This window comes from Crocodylus porosus, unplaced genomic scaffold, assembly GCF_001723895.1.
Source record: "Crocodylus porosus isolate Cpor-Errol unplaced genomic scaffold, CroPor_comp1, whole genome shotgun sequence".
Taxonomy (NCBI): domain Eukaryota; kingdom Metazoa; phylum Chordata; order Crocodylia; family Crocodylidae; genus Crocodylus; species Crocodylus porosus.
The window spans coordinates 8,136,991-8,156,236 of record NW_017728950.1 but is presented as its reverse complement, the minus strand read 5'-3'; the positions used below and the strand labels follow the sequence as shown (position 1 = coordinate 8,156,236).

Genomic DNA, 19,246 nt, shown 5'->3' with positions numbered 1-19,246 from the left:
CTAGATGATCTGGTCAGGTCCCTTCCGACCCTACAAACTATGAAACTATGAAACCCCCAGGGTAGGAGCCAGCACCACTTCACTTGGAGTCCTTGGAGAATATGGGGTGTTTCCCCTACCTAGGTAGTCACCTTTCCCAAAAGATGATATTAAACACTGAATAAAATATGCAAGTGCCTTTGGATGTCTCAAAAATTATGTCTTCGATGATTGTGATATCAAGACCCAAACGAAAATGTCTTATCTACCAGGCTGTTGTTGTCCAGTGTGAAACCTGGACAACTTATCAGAAACACTTGAAGGGCTTGAAATGTTACTATCAATGATGTCTTCAGAAAATCCCCTGCATCAGAAGGACCGAAGAATGAATGCCAGCATTTGACTCAAGCAAACACCACCAGCATTGACACCATGTTTATATGGCAGTAGCTCTGTTGGATAGGACATATGAGAAGATTGTCAACCAGCTCCTGAAATAGGTCCTAGCTCACCCATGGTCACTGCTTTAGGGGTGGGAGAGATTCAAAGGCACCTTGAAAGGCAATTTGAAGATACGCAATATTAATATCTGGGAGGCTCAAGCATGAAATAGCCCCCCGGTGTCACTATGATGTATGGCAAGGCATTGACCATTTTGAGCAAACTATGGGACCATTCACCTTACTATGGGAAGTGAATAAGTGAGAGGTGAAGGGAAAGAGCTGTGACCCAACAGCACCAGGATCCACTCCTTCCTTCTGGAACTCTATGCCACGTTTGCATTTGAACATGTGGATCTTGGATTGGCTTCTTGAGTCATCACTACCTCACTGAAGTTTGACTGCTTCATCTAAGGGAAGACAGTCATCCTTGTATTGAGGGACTGCCGACAATAGCCTCTTGCTCCGAATCTGCCGCCTTTGGACATCTGTTGAAAGTGGATGTGGAGACAGGATAGTTTGAGCAGATCTGGAGTTTCAAATGTAGTCCATGGAAGAAAGTAGTGAAGGATTGTTCTGTGAGACTTGTCTGAAAAGCTGATGCTACATTATGACTCAATTCACAAAATATATTTTTCAGAATATTAAATTTTAGACTCATCTGTGGGACTTTAATTTCAGCTGATGGGTGAGCAAAGGCCCTTGTAGTTGCAGTCATCTTCCTGGCTGCCTTCAGTAACATAACCTTTCCTACTCTCTGACTTGAACTAATTCTCAAGAAGCCTGTGTGAGTAGTTCCTTTACTAAATGGATCAAAAAACTTCAAGAATTCTTTAATCAGTGGCGAATTCTTTTAACAGGGACAAAAATATAAAGTTGTTGATAGTTCCAGTCTCTTCTGAACCGAAAGATATTTCAGGCTAAAGTTCATCTCGAGTAATAGGAACATTGTTTGCTTAAATCTCACAGTTCTCTCAGAAAAAAGTTTTTAGCTACTATTGTGACAGTGTCTTAGATTGCTAAATAGGAAGAAGTTAGAGAAAAAACACTTTTTTCCAGTTTGTCTACGGTGAGAATTTGATGTCATGTATGTTCTGTATAGGGTTTTATCACAGTCGCAAGGGAAAGACACTAAAAAATAGAAAAATGTAGTACCGAAGAAATTTGACAGTGGCGCTTAGAAGCAGTACTTTGTACTAGAGTACAAGCAGTACATTGTACAGGAAATTCCTTTAACTATTTTTTTAAAGATCAGATTTAAAGCTGACTGTGTTCCCTTTTAATAAATTTACAGCCCTTCAGTCTGTTATTACTCAAATTTGGTTAAAAAAAAAAAACCAAACTGAATTTCCATAGAGATTTCCCCAGTGGTAAATGTTTCATGTGAAGCAGAAACGTGCAGTTTATTCAGTTCATTTTGAAAGTGCTTATATTTATGCTTAGGCCATTCTTATTATGAATAAGAGTAAATCAAAATACATCAATTGCCTCAGACTCACAGTGACACTGTTCCATAATATGTGCACTATTTCATAAGTTTACTAGTTGTTCTCTTCTTAAAGTTGACTTTGTTTTTCAACTGTGTGTAAACTGAGTAGGAAGTTTCATAGTTTGTGTGGTATGTGAAAGTTTTGATTCAGATACTTAAGGAATCATATGCTTAATTTGACCTGTAAAACATAGGACTTCTTTTTTTTCTTATGCAGTTAGTGATTTGGTTTTAGGCATATTTGTAGAAATTAAAGCCAGACATGAAGAAATTAGTGTCTGAAATAATAATAGATTTTTTTTAATTAAAAAATTTTAATTAAAATTTTAATTCACACCCTTTGAGCCTTCAAAGTTATAGTTTGCCTTTCACATATTGGAAAATACTATTTTCAGCTATAAGATTTTATAAATAAATTGTTTGCATTTGTCTATGATTTAACATTTACCCAATATTTTATATGTATTCACATACAACCTTTGTTTGCCTGTCAAGTTCCTGGAAAATTTTAAGTATTCAGGGGTGAGTGTATTGCGGCCTTTTCTTAAAATGCAGATTTGACCATGGTCAATAGCTATTTTTCATGTTTGGTCAACTGACTGTTGTACTTATTTTCAGTAGGGGCTTAATTTTTAGGATTGTTTGGAAGCTTGGCTGGTGTCAGGTAGTTCAACTTAACATTGCTAGCTGTACAGGCATACCTCGTTTTATTGCGCTTCGCTTTATTGCGCTTCGCAGATATTGTGTTTTTTACGAATTGAAGGTTTATGGCAACCCTGCGTCTAGCAAGTCTATCAGCGCCATTTTTCCAACAGCATTTGCTCACTTTGCATTTTTTAGCAATAAAGTACTTTTTAATTAAGGTCTGTACATTGTTTTTTTAGACATAATGCTATTGCACACTTAATAGACTACAGTATAGTGTAAACATAACTTTTATATGCACTGGGAAACCAAAAAATTCGTGTGACTCGCTTTATTACGATATTAGCTTTATTGCCGTGGTCTGGAACCGAACCCTCAATATCCCCGAGGTATGCCTGTATATCATTTTTTTTTATGGTCATAGTATATTGGATGTGACATCTGGAATTAGTGTTCCGTTGTCTGTGAAATGTATGTTCATGTAATGAAAAGACAGGCCCTGTCTCAAGACTACAGTGCAGGTGTATGTTAAGTGGATAGAAAGGAGCAGTGGAGTTTAAAAGGACAGTGATGTAATTAATATAATAATGGCTGAGCATGTAATTTCAGCCAGTATTTGAGTAAGATACAGATCCTGATGTAGGTGTGCTCTTAGAGTAGGTTTACAGGAGAGTAATTCAGTATCTATAAGCATATTTACACAAATACTTCTGTTTCTTTCATCTTTCCACCAATGCATAAAAGACATCATGAAATTAAACATGAAGCTCCTAAAGGGAAATTGGACTGCTAGGTGATAAAGGTGCATCTTCGGTAAAATGCAAGTGAGAGGTAAAGATTAGGAGTTCATTTTAGCCATGTTGATAAAATGGTGGATGTCCCCAAGGATATGTTGCAGGTTGAAATTTTAATTTTCACAGAAAAAGAGGTTAGGGTGAAGATATTAATCTGTGAGTTGTCAGCATAATGATGATAGCTAAAACCATATTTTTAGATGCGATTTTTAGTATGTAGAAGGCTAAGCGGAAGATGATAAACGCATTTAATCTTAATGTGTTTAAGAGTCCTCCTGGATCAGAATGTGATACATTTTTCTAAAATGGCATCGCTGATGGTGGAGAATTGTAGGTACTTTTATTTATTTTTGGAATGCAAACATTTTCAGTTTGTACAATTAGTTATATATCTTGTGTTTAAGCTTTATGTACATGTGACTAGAGGTTATTTTTACTGGTACATTTTTAAAAACTACAGAAAACTATTTATTTAATCCCATTTATGAGTGATATGTGTGTTATCTGGAGAATACATGGACATATGGTAGGGGTCTCTTTATATTTTATTTATGTGATATTCTATCCATGAAGAGGGATGGACCGTGTGTAATAGCTTTGATTGGTATCTAGCTGGTTTGATTAAGTTGATAGCTCTTTTTTCCATAAAAAAATATAGCCAATTTTCAAAGAACAAAATGACAGTTTCAGAGAACAAAAATTAAAATTCATTGATCCTGATCAGTAAGGTATGTATTTCACATGCATTACCTTATTAACAAACTGCTAATATTATTTTAGTAAGTGATTGGAGAGGGACTAAAATATTTCCACTCATGTCCCTAATCTTTTGGATCTTTACTTCGGAAAAATCAAAGAACCAAAGAATACCATGTGTGTAACTTCTTAAAAAACACATTTCAGTAAAATTGTGTTATACTGTAATGCGTATTGTAGAGATTTTATTTAGGTACATGAATTCTGCTGCTTTAGAGATGCACTTTCTGTGGGATTTATGCTTCTTTTTAGTTACATGCTTAGCAATGCAACAACATGAAAAAATACAGAATCTCAGCTAAATCACAAAGCCAGGACAAGTGAACGTGTATACTTGACAGTTAAAATAACATCTTGAATTGGGGGGCCAGTTGTTCATTAGAATTTGTCATTAAGTCCCACAGTTGACACTCCCAGCCTTCTTGGGAGGAAAATTGTTCAAAGTGAAAATCTGGTGGATAGCTTACATTTGATTTCACTGTATTCAATCAGTATTGTATATTCTGTGAAGTTGATCAGTTATTTTCAATTTTCAGTTTTTAACTTGCATTAATTCAAAGTACATTTATGTTTTATTGTCACTGTGTGAGAACATTCTTCCTTGAAAATGTTTTTACAGCTTTGCCTATGGTTTACTAATATACATGTGAAATGTTACTTTCAGGTGCTGACCTTAAGGAACGAGCTAAAATGCATTCAAGCGAAGTTAGTTCTTTTGTCTCAAAAGCCAGAGCAGCTATTAATGAAATGGGTAAGTAAAATAAGCAACCCTGTTGAACAGTGCACTGTTTAACCTTAACCTCTAAAGGGCAGATCAAAGAACTGACATAAACATATATGATTAATTCTTGCTATGTGATGAGATATCCAAAACTGGTTCTATCTGTAAAATAATGAGTCACTGGCATATTACACTTTTAAAATGTGCATGGTAGCATTTGGCTTTTCCTTAGCATATTTTAAGATAGATGTATTTCAGTCTCCAAAACAGTGTGAGTTTTGAAATCATGTTTTGGGAGGGGTGGGGGCAGAGAGTTGCTGTCCTGTACCCTCTGTGTGCTATGGGTTTGTTTTTAATGATCCTTTCTTTGTTGGCTATAAATTGATACAATATTTGATATACCTTATTAAGGTTTAAACATTACCGTTGATAGGAAATGTGTTTTTTATGGCATCATAAAATTTCATTACATTTTATATCTACTTTATTGCGTAGTCAGGTAGGTCACTCTGTTAGTCTGAATTTAGGCAGGACAGTGTAGCACCTAACTTGTTCAGGCATGAACTTTTGTCAGCTACCTCCTACTTTGTTAGATGCTATGAATGGACTTGCAGTCTCAGCAGTGGTCTTTCCTTTCCTTCCCCTTTCCATATCTTTTGAATTTAAATTACCTTATTCCTTTCTATTTTATTGTAGTGGGACTTGCTACTGTTAATAGTTTGGATTGTCATTCCATTTTATATTTTTCTTTTAGATCTCAATAATTTTGCCTATGACTTTAAAATTTCCATGACATTTCCATTAAAATATCAAATTTTTTTAGGAATACTAAGGATGCTGCTGATAGGATTCTGTGTAGGGACACTATCAATAGGATTCTGTTAAAAGAAAGGGAAATCATCTCTGAAATAATCCTTTTTGTAAGTTTAAAATGCAAAAATGACTGATTTGTAGGGGTGTAATTTTTACAGTAATTGATAACCCAGAAACATTCTTTAAAATGGTACTCTTTTAAAAAAAAATGTAGTTCTGCAGTGTTCCTGCTGGATTAAGTAGTTTGGATAGGTGTTCTTTTGCAGCAATATCAGAAAGCTTTTGAAGACAGTGTAATTAATCACAGTTTACACTGATGAGAGTTAGAGGTAATTTTAGTCCTGATGGACCAAATTATGCCATGCCATGGAATGTATAATCAGAGTAGAGTTTGCCCCTTAGAATATTAGTGTTTATCTTGGAGAAATAGGGCTAAAACTTTTTTAAAGTGTTTAAAATGAATGAAATTTTAATGTTAATTGCTTCTAGTGGAGTAAATAGTTGTACATACATTTCTCTGTTAACCTTGGGTCAGCTTTGTAACTTGGATTGAGAGAATAATAAAGATGGAAGCAAAATATGATGTTAAGTAAATTTCAGACTATTTAAAAATACAGGTTTCCCTTGCCAACAATGGTTTTGAGTATCCATACTTCAGAGAAGGGGGGAGATACAGTTGGAAAATAATCCCCATGGCCCCCCTACCCTTGCTTGTACCTCTCACTCCTCCCCCCACAGCCTTGCTCCTCACTCACAGCCCCTGCTCCCCCAGCCCTGCCGGTTTTACCAACCACGGGAACTTTGAGGAACCTAGCCCCCGTGGTTGGCTAGGGAAACCTGTAGTCTTAATATGGAAATTCATGGTGTTCAGTTTCTGATTTCCTCCTACCTCCCTGTGAAGTAAACCAAATCTCTAAGGCTTTTAAAATATGCAGTAAAGCAACAGTTTTTTTCTGCCATTAATTTTCTGCAGAAGATAGTTCATTAAGTGCTAGTGCTCATCTTTTCCTTGCAATATAAGAAGAAGGATTCCAGTAAGACTTTTAAAAGACTTTCTTTAGTTCTAATATGTCACTTTATTCAGCCTTCTGGAACTGGAGGCATTTGAAATGCTTTTATTGTGACTCCACTAATGTGTGGAGTCAATTTAAAGATTTCTTAGCTATTTCATCTTAAAATGATTCCAGTCACTTGAGCAGTGAATTTTGTTGCCATGTGGTATTTTGGCATGTGTCAGTTTTACGTGCAAAATAACGGCAAATGATTGGTCAGGATTGGAAAATACCAGAACATTTTCTACGTAAAAAACTGTTCACTATTTATATTTGGCATGATATTTTCTTGTTTAATCATTTCATATAATACATTAATTAAAAACTTTGATGTTGTTGTTTTTGAGCACAGAATGTTCATTGTACGTAACAAGTCAGGATTAAATAACTCTTATGCTAAAAAACTTCTACAGCTGTTTGCACCTTGTTCCTTTTCTTCATCATGAAGCTGATGAATATGTATACATGTAAAAATGCACTTAAAAAATGGGAGGTCAGTGTAATGCATGTGGTGCGAGATATATATTGCCTTTACCAATAGAAGTGTGCATTAATTTTTTAACAAGTCAGGAGTTTTTCAGTTCTTCTTTTCTTCTTCTGAAGAAGTAGTCTAGCATTACAAGAACTAATTTTAGTAGAACAAGTGGGACACTACATTTGCATTGGATTCCTGGCAATGAATCAGTATATTGAAAACAAGAAGATCAAGAATTTTTTTCCTGCCCAGCAACTACCAGAATGTCAAGACATTTAGGGGTGGAAAAGTCCTCCTGCAACTATTTGTTTGTCATTGTCCAAATGCTATAGAAACAAGCAGCACGTTTTCTGTTTTGTCCTTTTGTGTGTAATGTTCGTGTTGAAAATCTTTCAAATATGCACTATTTTTTCCTCTTCAGAAATAGGTCATGTTACGATAACTGTATTTATACATGCCTTTACTAGAAAGGGGGGGGGAGAGAGAGAGAGTTCTGTTTAAAGGTAGGACAGTGGTTCTCAACCTTTTAGGACTCAGGGCACTCCTTTATACTTTCAAGACAGCCCTGGCTAGGTTCAAGATACCCCCTTAGAAAATCTTAGCTGTTAGTTTTCACTTCATTTTTTATTACATGAAAATAATACAGCAGTTCTTCTGTGTAACAGAACTCAGACCACAACAGGCCAGCATTTTTAACAATATGGTTCCTATTTGAAATCTCTGGGTTTAGTTTATGAATCGTGTTTGCATAGCAAATAGTGCTAATATTATGGCACCCAGCAGCACCCTTGAAAGGATCTTAAGGCATGCCCATGGTGCCGCTGCACCTTGGTTGAGAGTCATTTATATAAGAGAAGTATTTAGTTAACTGTGTAGGTAGTATTTTTGAAAAGTAAATGTGTTAGGATTTGAATAACTGTTGAAAAGCAGCCATTTATAATGATTATGCCACCCTTTTGTAGTTTTTATTATATTTTTAAATTCTTATATGAACTGTTAAAAGTTTTCTTCAAAAAAGGATGCTGCATTTTTTGGTATGCAACTGCAGAAAAGAATTTTCTAGAAATTAAAAGCTCACAGCATTTGTTTGCTACAGTTTTTATGTGGGATTAATTTACAACTTCACGCTAAATTTGGGTGAAGTATTAAGACTGCACTAAATATCACTTGGTATAAAAATAAGCACTTGAAAAGAGAGCTGAAGAAATTGTACTGAGTTATTAGTTGTAGCTCAGAGAGTTTAGAGATGAGAAGCAAAATCAAAGCAAGCTACTATTTTTAGAAGCAGCTGGTTTTGCTAAAATTATGGTTGAGTTGTGTGGGTTTCTTCTTAATAAAGCAGGAACATAAGACTAATTGTCCATTACTATATTCTACCTTGAGTTTCTTCATTACTGACGGAAGATTGGTTTTAGACTGAAATTGGCGAGGAAAATATTAAAAATCTATTCTGTTCTATGTAGTTTCAGACTTAAATTAAATCAAAGCCTCATTGACATGCACACAACTCACTAGACTGGAAATAAATCATACCACCTTAGGTCAGATTCCCAGTACATTTAAAATGCTGTACTTCAGAGTCAGTTGATAGTTCCACGTCTGTTTTCATAAGCTAAGTGTCTGGCACTTTGTGCTTGCGTGTGGTATTTAATCCAGTTGCAAAACAAATTCTAGCCATCTGCAGGGTGGCAGAGTAACTGTTCTTTACCAATAAAACAGATGTTTAAAAAAACTGAACTGACAGCAAGAATTCAAACTAGGCAGTATGGGACTTCATTTCAGAAGTCTTTTTTTCTTTTAGTCTCCAATATACACTCCAAAAAAGGGACAGTGTTCCAAATTAAAGTCATCAGTTACTGGTAAGACATCAGCTCTCACCCGCTAACAGTTGGTTACAAGTTGCCCTTGACTTCTGCTCTACTGGCCATCAACGGCCATTGTTCCATAGCCGATGAAACTGAATGGTACAACCACCAAAACAGAAGGTCCAGCCCGGGCAAGGTGAGATGCCATGTCTTGCTTTAGTATTTTAGGTGTAGGGCTCTTGCTAGAGCCTTGACTGAAGATTAGAAGATTCACTTTCATGGTGATAATTTTCAGGGACAGTATTGCTATCTCCTTCCCCAAAGTACACTGTTTTCTCTCACACTGCACATCCCAGATGACACACACCTTTGTTTTGGGAAGGCAGAATGAAGACGAAACGATTTTTGAATGCCGACCGCAGGGGATTATGACTGCAGTGGCTGTGGCCGCAGGAAGATTAGCACTGTAGCTCTGACCCTGAAGGGTGAACTTTGCCTTTTCCCTTCCTGAGACAGAAAGGGAAAAGCATAGCAGCCATTTTGCTGCGGTATCTCCATGCTTCTCTTCTCCCATGCTGTAATTCCAGTGAAAAATAAAAAAGCTTCCCCACATAAAATGCACCACAATTTTGGTGGGCTGATTTTTAGGAAAAGGGTATGTGTACTATGAAAGTAAATCCAGTATGTCTTTCCCTGTCTGGCACAGGTAACATCTGTTTAGCTGAACTCTTCTTTTTTGAGTGGACTTAGTTATAGAATTGGCTAGTAGAGAATTGGCAGTTTGACTCCTGGCTTTGACGTTCACTTTTTCATGGGAGGGTTGCTTAACTCTCCTGCTGTAAAATGCTACTTGTTTATTGCTTTTGTTTCTCTTTGAAGATATTTCTGAGTGTGTGTAGTGTGCTTGATTCTGTGGAAAGAGAGAATGTTTTCCATTCCAAAGACCATACTATTGAACTGAGACAATGCAGTGAGCTGAGGCTCAGAAAGTATTCTCAGTAGAGCCCATCTTGAAACAATGAAGATAATACTTGAGGAATTTATTTTGAAGAGTTTTGCAGAACATTGCCTTGTGGTAGGGAATTTCAGGCATAAGAAACAGCAAAACAGAAGTGGAACAAGAAGTCAGTAAGAGGTTGTGAAAAATCAGTTTGATAGCATAGGCTAGTGGGAGCCAACCTTTTTGGCAAGTGTACCACAAGTAAGTCCTGCACCCTCCCTGAGTGCCACTTTGATCCCATTCTTCTGCTCAGCGTGCTGCTCAGCTTTTTGTCCTATCTGCCACTTACTACACACAGAGGTGTCCCATGCCACTTGAAGGGTAGCTGCAGGTTGGCTACCCCTCACAAAGACTAGAAGGGAACCAAGCAATCTAAATTGGTGTACACTGCTGCAGTGCCTTGTACAGAGAGTAAAGAAGAGTGGGAAGAAAAAGGAAGTTACAGAAGGAGGTCAAGAAGGGAATTACATGGTCAGAACATTAGTAGAATAGTTGGGAGCCAGTTCAGTTTTGGTTCTTGGCACTCAGTGTTATGTATACTTGCTCATTGTTCACTGAGTGTAACCATAACAATTTGCTGTACCCCTTTGTTTTTGCTACACCATATCTGCTGACACTGCTTTTACAATACATGTGCTATAACTGTGGACACAGTGACCTGCCCACAGGAAATACCTTTACTTTGTGTAGAAAGGATGTCTGTAGCTGATTGGGCCTTTTAATATATGTTGAGAATTACTATGACTTTCAGGCAACTTGGAGTTGTAGGCTTTAAGAGCAAAAATGTGTTAAAAGTGTGTTAGGTCATCAAGGACATAAAATACCTCTTAGAGAAGGATATTAAATTTGTCCCAAACAGCCAACTGGTGCAGCAAAAGTAAACTTTAGTAAATGCTTTATACAAACTCAATTCAGTTGTCGCTAGTATACAGTAAATCTGTGTCTTATATACACAGTAGAATGTTCTTACTAGCTAGTAAGTTTACAGTTAAATATAACTGCTCCTTTTTTATTTAATACCAATTTTTTAATATAATACATGTATTATATTGCTTATTAGAATATAGTATAATATAAGGTCTGTTGTTTTAAATAAGACAATTCTAGTCAGATGGTCAAGAATATAAAGAAAATGTTTCTGATAGGATAATATCCAGTTTGCAGCTCTGTGAAAATATTACCTGTGTTTATTTCTATAAGGGATGAGTGGGTGTGTGAGATAGATATATCAAATAGGGCTGTGCAAAGCTTTGGTAGCTGATTTGATTCGGAGGAGATTTGGTCCAAAGCATCCGAATTGATTCAGAAAAGATTCAGCTGATTTGGAGATTCGGCCCTAGACTAAACAGGCAGGTGACAGCTGGTAAATCTGTTGGAGTGGGGGAGGGAGGGATTGGGGCTGGGGCAGAGGGTGGGTGCATCTCTCGGGGAGGGGAGTGGGGGGGCACAGCAACGCTGGGAGTGGGAGCTCTGCCCTGCTGCTGCTTGCCCAACTGGGGTGGGTGTGGCTCACTCTGGGCAGAAGGAGGCAAGTGGCAGCACGGCATAGCTCCTGCTCCTAGCTCTACAGCGCCTACATCCTGCACCACTTCTGTGCTGGTTGGTAAGCGGTGGCAGGGCGGAGCCCCTGCTCCAAGTGCTGATGTGGGCATGGCAGCACTGGGAGGGGGGGTTGTGCCCTGCTGCTGCCTGGAGCGAGCTATGCCTGCATTACGCCCCCCCTTCCCTGTGCCACCTGGGCAAGTGGCAGTAGGGCATAGCCCCCATGGCTCCCCCTGCCAGGGCAGAAGCAGGCACACCTGTAGGAGCCGTGGTAGAAGCCCCCATGGCTGCCCTGCCCAGCCCCATCCCCTGCCCGTCTCAGGCTCCAAGCACTTAAAAAAAACAAACCCTCCCCCCCCAAAAAACCCAACCTCACACTCACCAGCTGCAGCAGGGATTGCGGGGGCTCTGGGGTCTCCTGGCAGAGCTTCCCTGTGCAGCTCCCACTCCCTACCTCGCTCCACCCCTGAGGGGCTGCCCCGCCTGGCCCCAGCCTCCAGCAATTAAAAAAAAAAGCCCTGCACTCTGGGTGCAGCAAGGACTGTGGGGGCTCTGGGGTCATGTGGCAGAGCCCCCCTCCCTCCCCATACTGTCCCTGCTCCTCACACTTCCCCCACTCCCCGATCTCTCCCCCAACTCCCCGCCCAGCCCCGCCCCACCCTGTCCCCGATGGCTGCCCAATGGCTGCACCAGCATCTTGGTAAGTGCTGGGGCCGGGCAGGGCCTCCATGGGGTCTTCTCCTGCAGCTCCTTCCACCTGGAAAGAGGCAGGCACAGCCAGAAGAGCCATGGGAGAACCTGCAGCCATCCGACTGTGCCTACCTTTCCCCCAGCTGATTCAAATCACCAAGCCTCTCAGAATCAGCGCTGAATCTTCCGAAGCTTATTTGGCCGAATTGATTCAGGATAGTGATCTGAATCGAATCACTGTCCTCCAAATTGGCTAAATCTGAATCAAATACTTCCCTATTCGCACAGGCCTAATATCGATACAGTATAATAGATATCCGCAGATCTAGTTGTGGTTTGGTGATTTTTTTATTGTTAGCGAAAAAATGACTTGTGATTAAATCTTTCTGAAATCTAAAATAATAGTTGTAGAAAAATGTAATTGCATGGCGTCAAATGGAAGATATGAGGCTTCCCCTTTTTCAAGACAATATTCAGCACCTGGCAGAAGAAATGCAAAAAGCAATTTGATAAGATAAAATCATACAATAAAAATACAATGATAGGAGCATTACTCAAAATTAAATCTTTGGATGGGAACCTTCAAGTAAAAGTTACAGCTCCTGTTTGGATTCCATAGTGGGGGACCAAATCCAGTTGGATCTCCTGGAGGCAAATATTGTTGATAGCATACATGCTGAATGCAGCATACATTTGCTTTGTAATGTCAATGAATGCTGACATCCAGCGATAGTCTAGAAGGGGGAAGGGGCACTGTGGATTCACATTCTGAGAAAGGTGCAGGTATGCATTGTCCCTGGAAAAAGGTGCTTGCCAAGAAACTGAAACAAAGACCACAGGTACAGCTCATTCCAGAGCTCTTAACAGGTTTATAGCTAGTACAGTCTTGCTCATCCCTATCCTTATTTTCATCCTTCCCTATGTTACTGAATCGTGTACTAAAGGATTTTGACATAACTCTAACCATAAATAGTTGGTGCTTCTTCAGCAGAGGTATAGCAGTAAAGCTAATATAGTCAAAGACTCCTAGCAGACTGAAACACATTGCTGAGCTCTTGGTTGTTTTCCAGCCGTAGCTTTGATTTACTGCTGCTTTTAACATTAAATTAATTTAAATTACCCTTTAAATAAGAAATGACTAAGTATTGTCAGTTTACTAAATAGACAATGCTGTCCCTGCAGAGCTGAAATTATCTGCTTTGTCAAACTGCATTGGATTGTTTTTTAATTAAAAAACACAGTTATAGTTTTTGTTATTACAGTGCCAATGAATGCTGCATTAAACTTCTCTACCCAAGATGTTTATTAGCCATTTACACAGCAATATTGCTTTCAGGATTGTTGCTATGCTTTTTCCCCTTTCCCTAACAGGGCTTTGTAAAATAGTTTTAAGGAAGATAAAGAAACTTCCTTGGGTTTTAAAGGCCTAAGTGCTCAACTTGGTTGAGTACCGTTACTCATCAGAACTAAGGAATGTGCAGAGAATAGATTTATACCACCTTTCCTTTCCTTTGATCCCCGGGACTTTGTGGGGACAGTTCAGCCTATGGCATATGTTAATGTAGCTTTAGTTAGTTTATAATTACTTATAATAGTTCCAGTGATCCAGTAAATTAGCAAAGAGCACCATGCTCAAGCAACATCTCCCTTCTTTGGTGTAATCGTTATGCTGAGAGGGACATGGAATGTGATATTCTGTGTTCTAAGATGAGTTGGCAGTTCTTGATTCTACTGATTTGGCATTTCTGTTATGGTCTTCAAAGATGTTCCATGGAGCTGCATTACATGTAGCTAACAATGGTACAGAAAAACTAAGCTTAAGGAAATGCCAGTACTACTAGTTAAAATAGTGAATCAGGATTTATAGAGACAGAGCTAAAATATTTTTCTCCATTTACCCCACACATTTAAAAAATAAATGGAATATGTATGCTATCAGGTGTATGTACTGACTTGCAGATCCAAGCAATGCTAACCACATCTAAAAGTTTTAAATTCATCTGGCATTATGTTAAAATGTTCTGTGTGGGGGTATATATGGGATTGTGTTTGCGTGCGTGTGTTTGTGTATTTTACTTACACACATATTATATAGCTATATATCTGTTTCAGTGAGGAAAATGTGGAGAGTTGTGCTTTTTTCATAGTAGGGAAGATAATTTGACCTCTAAAAAAAAAGATAATGAAATACAGTGACTTTTGCATTATACCCAAGTGTTTGCTAATCTCAAAGTCTCTCTTAGTTGTGGCAACTGGTAATATGAATGGACTGTCCAACATCAACTTTTAGTGACCATAGGTGTATCTATCCTGAAGTGAGAAGCCCATACAAAAAAGTCTTAATTTCTGGGGAAGTGGACTTCCACATAACTACTGAAGAGTACTTGCACATAACTACTGAATTGATTGTTGTAAGACATAGCATGTTCCAGAAGATGGTTGTGAATTAAACAAGATAATTGGGCTGTAGTATTCTGCAGAAAGGGTCCTGGGTTATATTTTCTGTGTTATCAAGCTCTTCAAGACATTCTTGATGGCTACATGTTTATAGGGAAAGAAAAAATCACAGGCAAATTAAATTGATCTGTGAAAATATCCTGTCTATTATATGGATTGCAGACTGTCAGATCAGAACTTCTCCTCTTAGACATAAAGAAGTGAATATTTTCATATCTGAATAAGATGTTGCCAGTCATTTCTCCAAATAGAGAAAGACTACATTAGTAAATATTTTTTGGCAGAACTCAAGAGAAACAAAGGTTCAATTATTTTTTTTAACAACCACAGCTTAAGGTGGGTGAGGTTTTCATTTCTGCTGTGGATAGTTACATTTGATGCTGGAGGGTAGGGCTGCGGTTCAGAGACACCTAGAGAAATTGGAGAATTGGGCTGGAAGAAATCTTATGAGGTTCAATAAGGACAAGTGCAAAGTCCTGCACTTAAGACAGAACAATCCCATGTACTGGTACTGGCTGGGGACTGACTGGCTAAACAGCAGCTCTGCAGAAAAGGACCGATGAACAATAAGCTGAATGTGAGCCAACAGTGTGCCCTCATTGCCAACAAGGCTAATGGCTGCATTAGTAGGAGCACTGCCAGCAGATCAAGGGAAATGATTCTTCCCCTCTATTCAGCACTGTTGAGGCCATATCTAGAGTACTGTGTCCAGTTTTGGGTCCCTCACTACAGAAAGGATGTGGACAAATCGGAGAGAGTCCAGCGGAGGGCAACAAAGGTGGTTGGGGGACTGGGGCACATGACTTCTGAGGAGAGGCAGAGGGAACTGGGCTTATTTAGTCTGGAGAAGAAAAGACTGAGAGAGGATTTAATAGCAGCCTTCAACTACCTGAAGTGTGGTTCCAAAGAAGATGAAGCTAGACTGTTTTCACTGTTGACAGATGACAGAACAAGGACTGAATCACCTAATTGCAAAGGAGTTACGTATTCACAGGCAGAAACAGCCACCAGCCCCTGGCTCCTGACAACACCAAGGCAGGTAGATCTGAGCTGAAAGCAAGCATCTCTGCAGACCCTGGGGACTCCAATACATGCTGCATTCCAGAAATCCTTTTCAAGGAGACTGGAAGGGAAGGGCTGCATGTGTGGCTTTTTCCTCCCCACTCCCTGCTGACAACCCCAGAGTGGGGTGGAAGGCGGGGCAGAGGAGAGGGGCAGCTCCTGTGCTTGCTGCTCACATCCAGGCAGGCTCAATTCCCTCCCCCCAGCCCAACAGGTGAATGTCTGTTGGGTCAGGAGAGGGGTGACCTCAAACTCATGGCACTTTATATAAAGTACTGTGAGTTAGAGCGGGGCCTGAACATCTGTCAGTGCCCACTGTTTCCTCAACAATTTGACCTATGTAATGGATTTCAGGATTTTCTATATATTTCAGTCTGCAGTATAGGAATTTCCAGTGCTTCATAGATTGTTGACAGTATGCAAGCCATTTTTAGTTAGGTGATCCATATTTGTGCCTTTATACGACATGGAAGCTAGTATTCAAGAATGAATTTGCAGATTTATTTTCTTTCTCACTGCCACTGCAGAGTTTATTCCTCAGTTAATTTGATGTAATACATGAAAGGTTTGGTATGCCAACAGAAGAGTCTGTATGGAGTAGTTGTATTATATCCTCATAGTTCTTTTGTGTATAAGGTTCAGCAAAGTAATAGAGAAACATTCACCCCATTCTGTCCCAGGTTCCATTCTTTATACTAGCCTCTTATTGCACAGTCCCAAAGGCTGAAGTCTGCCTTCCTTTGTATTCGAGTGAGAAACTGCCCTGGTCAATCCTTTCTCATAAATGCAGACGGAACAGATGAAGGTTTTAGTTACGATGACGTCCTCTGAGATTTGTTATATTCTGATTCTTCCGCTCATTTCACAATGACCTGAGATTTAAATCTTTGTATAACTGCTAAACTTAAATGTAATTGTAGCTTATTTCAAACAATAAGTAGTTCGAGGTTTTGTTTTAAAAAAGTCCATTCCATATTCTCTTGTAATATTTCCTTTCAGTCCTTGATTATTGCTGCTTAATATCTGCTGATAAACATTTATGTTCCATTAGTATAAGTAGCTGGAGAAATGGCTAAGCTTTACAAAGGCTCTCATATTTATCAGGCTAACATGAAGTCAGGAATATCATCTGATCTTGTTAGTTGCTTAACAGCCTGTGTAAGGAAATTGTTTTGCTGTATTGTATCATATTTTATGATCATTAGTCTGGTCCATATTAGAATAATTTAAGTCTTTGACAGTCTGTGTGTAAATTAGTTTATTCTTCTTCTTGACCTGTATATTCATTTTTAATGTGCATTTTATTGACTTGATAATTGTTCCTCTGCCAGGCTATTACCAGTATAAACTCTGTATCATCTATCAGTGAATCTTAATTACTGTAGTACAAACATGTCACTTCTCACTAGATTCATTCAGAAAAACGGAAATCAAGACAATGTCTTGCTATGGTCCTTAAAACCTTATCTATATGAGAAATTATTTTTATGTTGAACATGTATTCCACACACAGTGTGGTTCCACTGAATTCTAAATGGACTTAGAGCTTGTGAACAAATATGTGTTTACTTTTTAATTTTTACTTTCTTATTAGATTTATGGAGATGAGCTATAGTGATGTAATCAATTTTATACCAGTAAAATTGTGTTAACAAAGGGAGTTGCACCTATTTAACCATATGTAAATTATGGGTAAACTGTGGGTAAACAAGTAAAATTTTCTGGTGCAAAAAGGCTATAGAGACGTTGTTAGGGTGTCAAAACACTTACCTTACATCTTTGTTAATATAAGGTTCATGGGCATGTGAACAAGTTACCACGTGGTTAAAGTGGATAGGGATTTACTGCTTATCAGTTAATGACCCGTAGATGTCTAAATGCACAATCTTATCCCAAGGTAACTAAAACTAACTTGCAGTGGCATGGGCCTCTTTACCATAGATTACCTTTCACTTCTCTGAGTCAGGGCATGCATATGGGAAATTGAAGAGGAACATTTGTTGTGCAGTAAATCTCTGGTATTTTTACCTTGTGATACCTTGGTATGTAAAGGAGATTTGTATGCAATGAACCCCCTAGTCAGAGAGCCTAATACACACAAAGCACTCCTGACAGAAAAGCCATCCCTTAGAAGAAACTTGCTTCTATTCTAGAATCCTCTTCAGCATAGTAAAAACTTTTCTCTCGCATATCCTCCTCTCTCATTGAAGGGGAGCAGTGTGGGTGTTAGGAAGAGACTCTGGGGTGGGATCTCTAGGAAAATCAGGAAAGAACCTAGCATTCAGGGGAACATGCTTACAAGTACACTCCATGTGTTGTCCCCATTCATGTTTGCTCTACATTTCTTAGCTAACCACAGTTCTTGCTGTCACCTTCCAAATTCTTAGCTACAGATAAACATATTCTGTTATTGATCCAGTTATTTTACTGAAATATCAATAGTGTACTTATTCTTTATCCAGCTTTTTCTATTTCCTGCTTTATGACTCTTCTTTTGCATGTTATTAAATATCAATACTATGGCAGCACAGTGTCAACCTGATTGAGAGTCCTTTTCCTTAAGCGGTGAATGGGAATACAGAAGCTGATGTTTTCTGCCCCAAAGAGTTTACTTGCAACAAACAAAGCAATCCTTTGATAACAATCTCCAGTTTTATAACGTGTCTTTTTAAAATTCTGTTTAACAAACCCATTTACAGTGAACCCTGAGAGCCCTGAGTTTCTCCCTGCTACTGCCACTTGCCCCAAGGTACAGACCGACGTTTCCCAGGGATAGCTCCCTACCTCAGCAAGCCTCAACTCCATCACCAGCCCCAGATGGCCACCTCATTTGCTTATAAAAGCAATTATAGGTCCCCCTTCCTATGGAAAAGGTAAGTCTGGAGTATCACTTGCACAGAAATCATATTTTCCTGCGGCAGTCAGTAAGGAGACAAACAACAAAAGAATTACATAAGCCAAGCTGATATAGACTTGGAGACAGAAGAGCAAAACAAGCAAAGTTTCTTACCTTCTCATCTAGCTATACCTTGACCCTCCTGAGACACCTTAGAGCATTCATACAAAAGGAGTACTTTTGGGGGCAAGGGGAGGGACTTCTCCTGGAAAATCAGGAGTTAGGGAGAGGAATTCCGGTCCCAAGATGGTGCCCAGGAGGCGGGGTACCTGTCAAAGGGTGGGGCTACCCTTGTGGCCATCCACAGCTCACCAAAACTCATTAGGTGTTCCTCTAGCCAAAATAATTTCCCACCTGTGAGCTATACAGTGACAATAGTAACATCATTACTGTGAGAGAGTGCTTATGCTAAGCAAGGCCTAGTATTAAAAACAATGCGCTAAAACTCCCAGAATGCTTCAAGGAGGTTGAGGAGTCAGCGATTGACATTCTGGTAATCACTTTCTGACCCTTAGATGAAAATACTGAACTTCTGACCTTTGAACAATGATAAAAATAGCAGACATGCCGCTTACATTGTTAAGAATAGGAAACTGCATGGCTAAACTGCAATGACGAAAAAACAACCGC

The 19,246-nt window shown here is 38.9% G+C and overlaps 1 protein-coding gene across 3 annotated transcripts in view; it reads left to right on the top strand.

The window, feature by feature from the left end:
• The window catches only part of AUH (AU RNA binding methylglutaconyl-CoA hydratase), a 179,135-nt gene that overhangs the window by 58,180 nt on the left and 101,709 nt on the right, over nucleotides 1–19,246 (top strand). For all 3 annotated transcript variants that reach the window (XM_019555022.1, XM_019555021.1, XM_019555020.1), the window contains exon 4: nucleotides 4,768–4,854. In XM_019555022.1, the coding sequence (XP_019410567.1) occupies nucleotides 4,768–4,854 (87 nt within the window). The remainder of the gene's footprint in view (nucleotides 1–4,767; nucleotides 4,855–19,246) is intronic.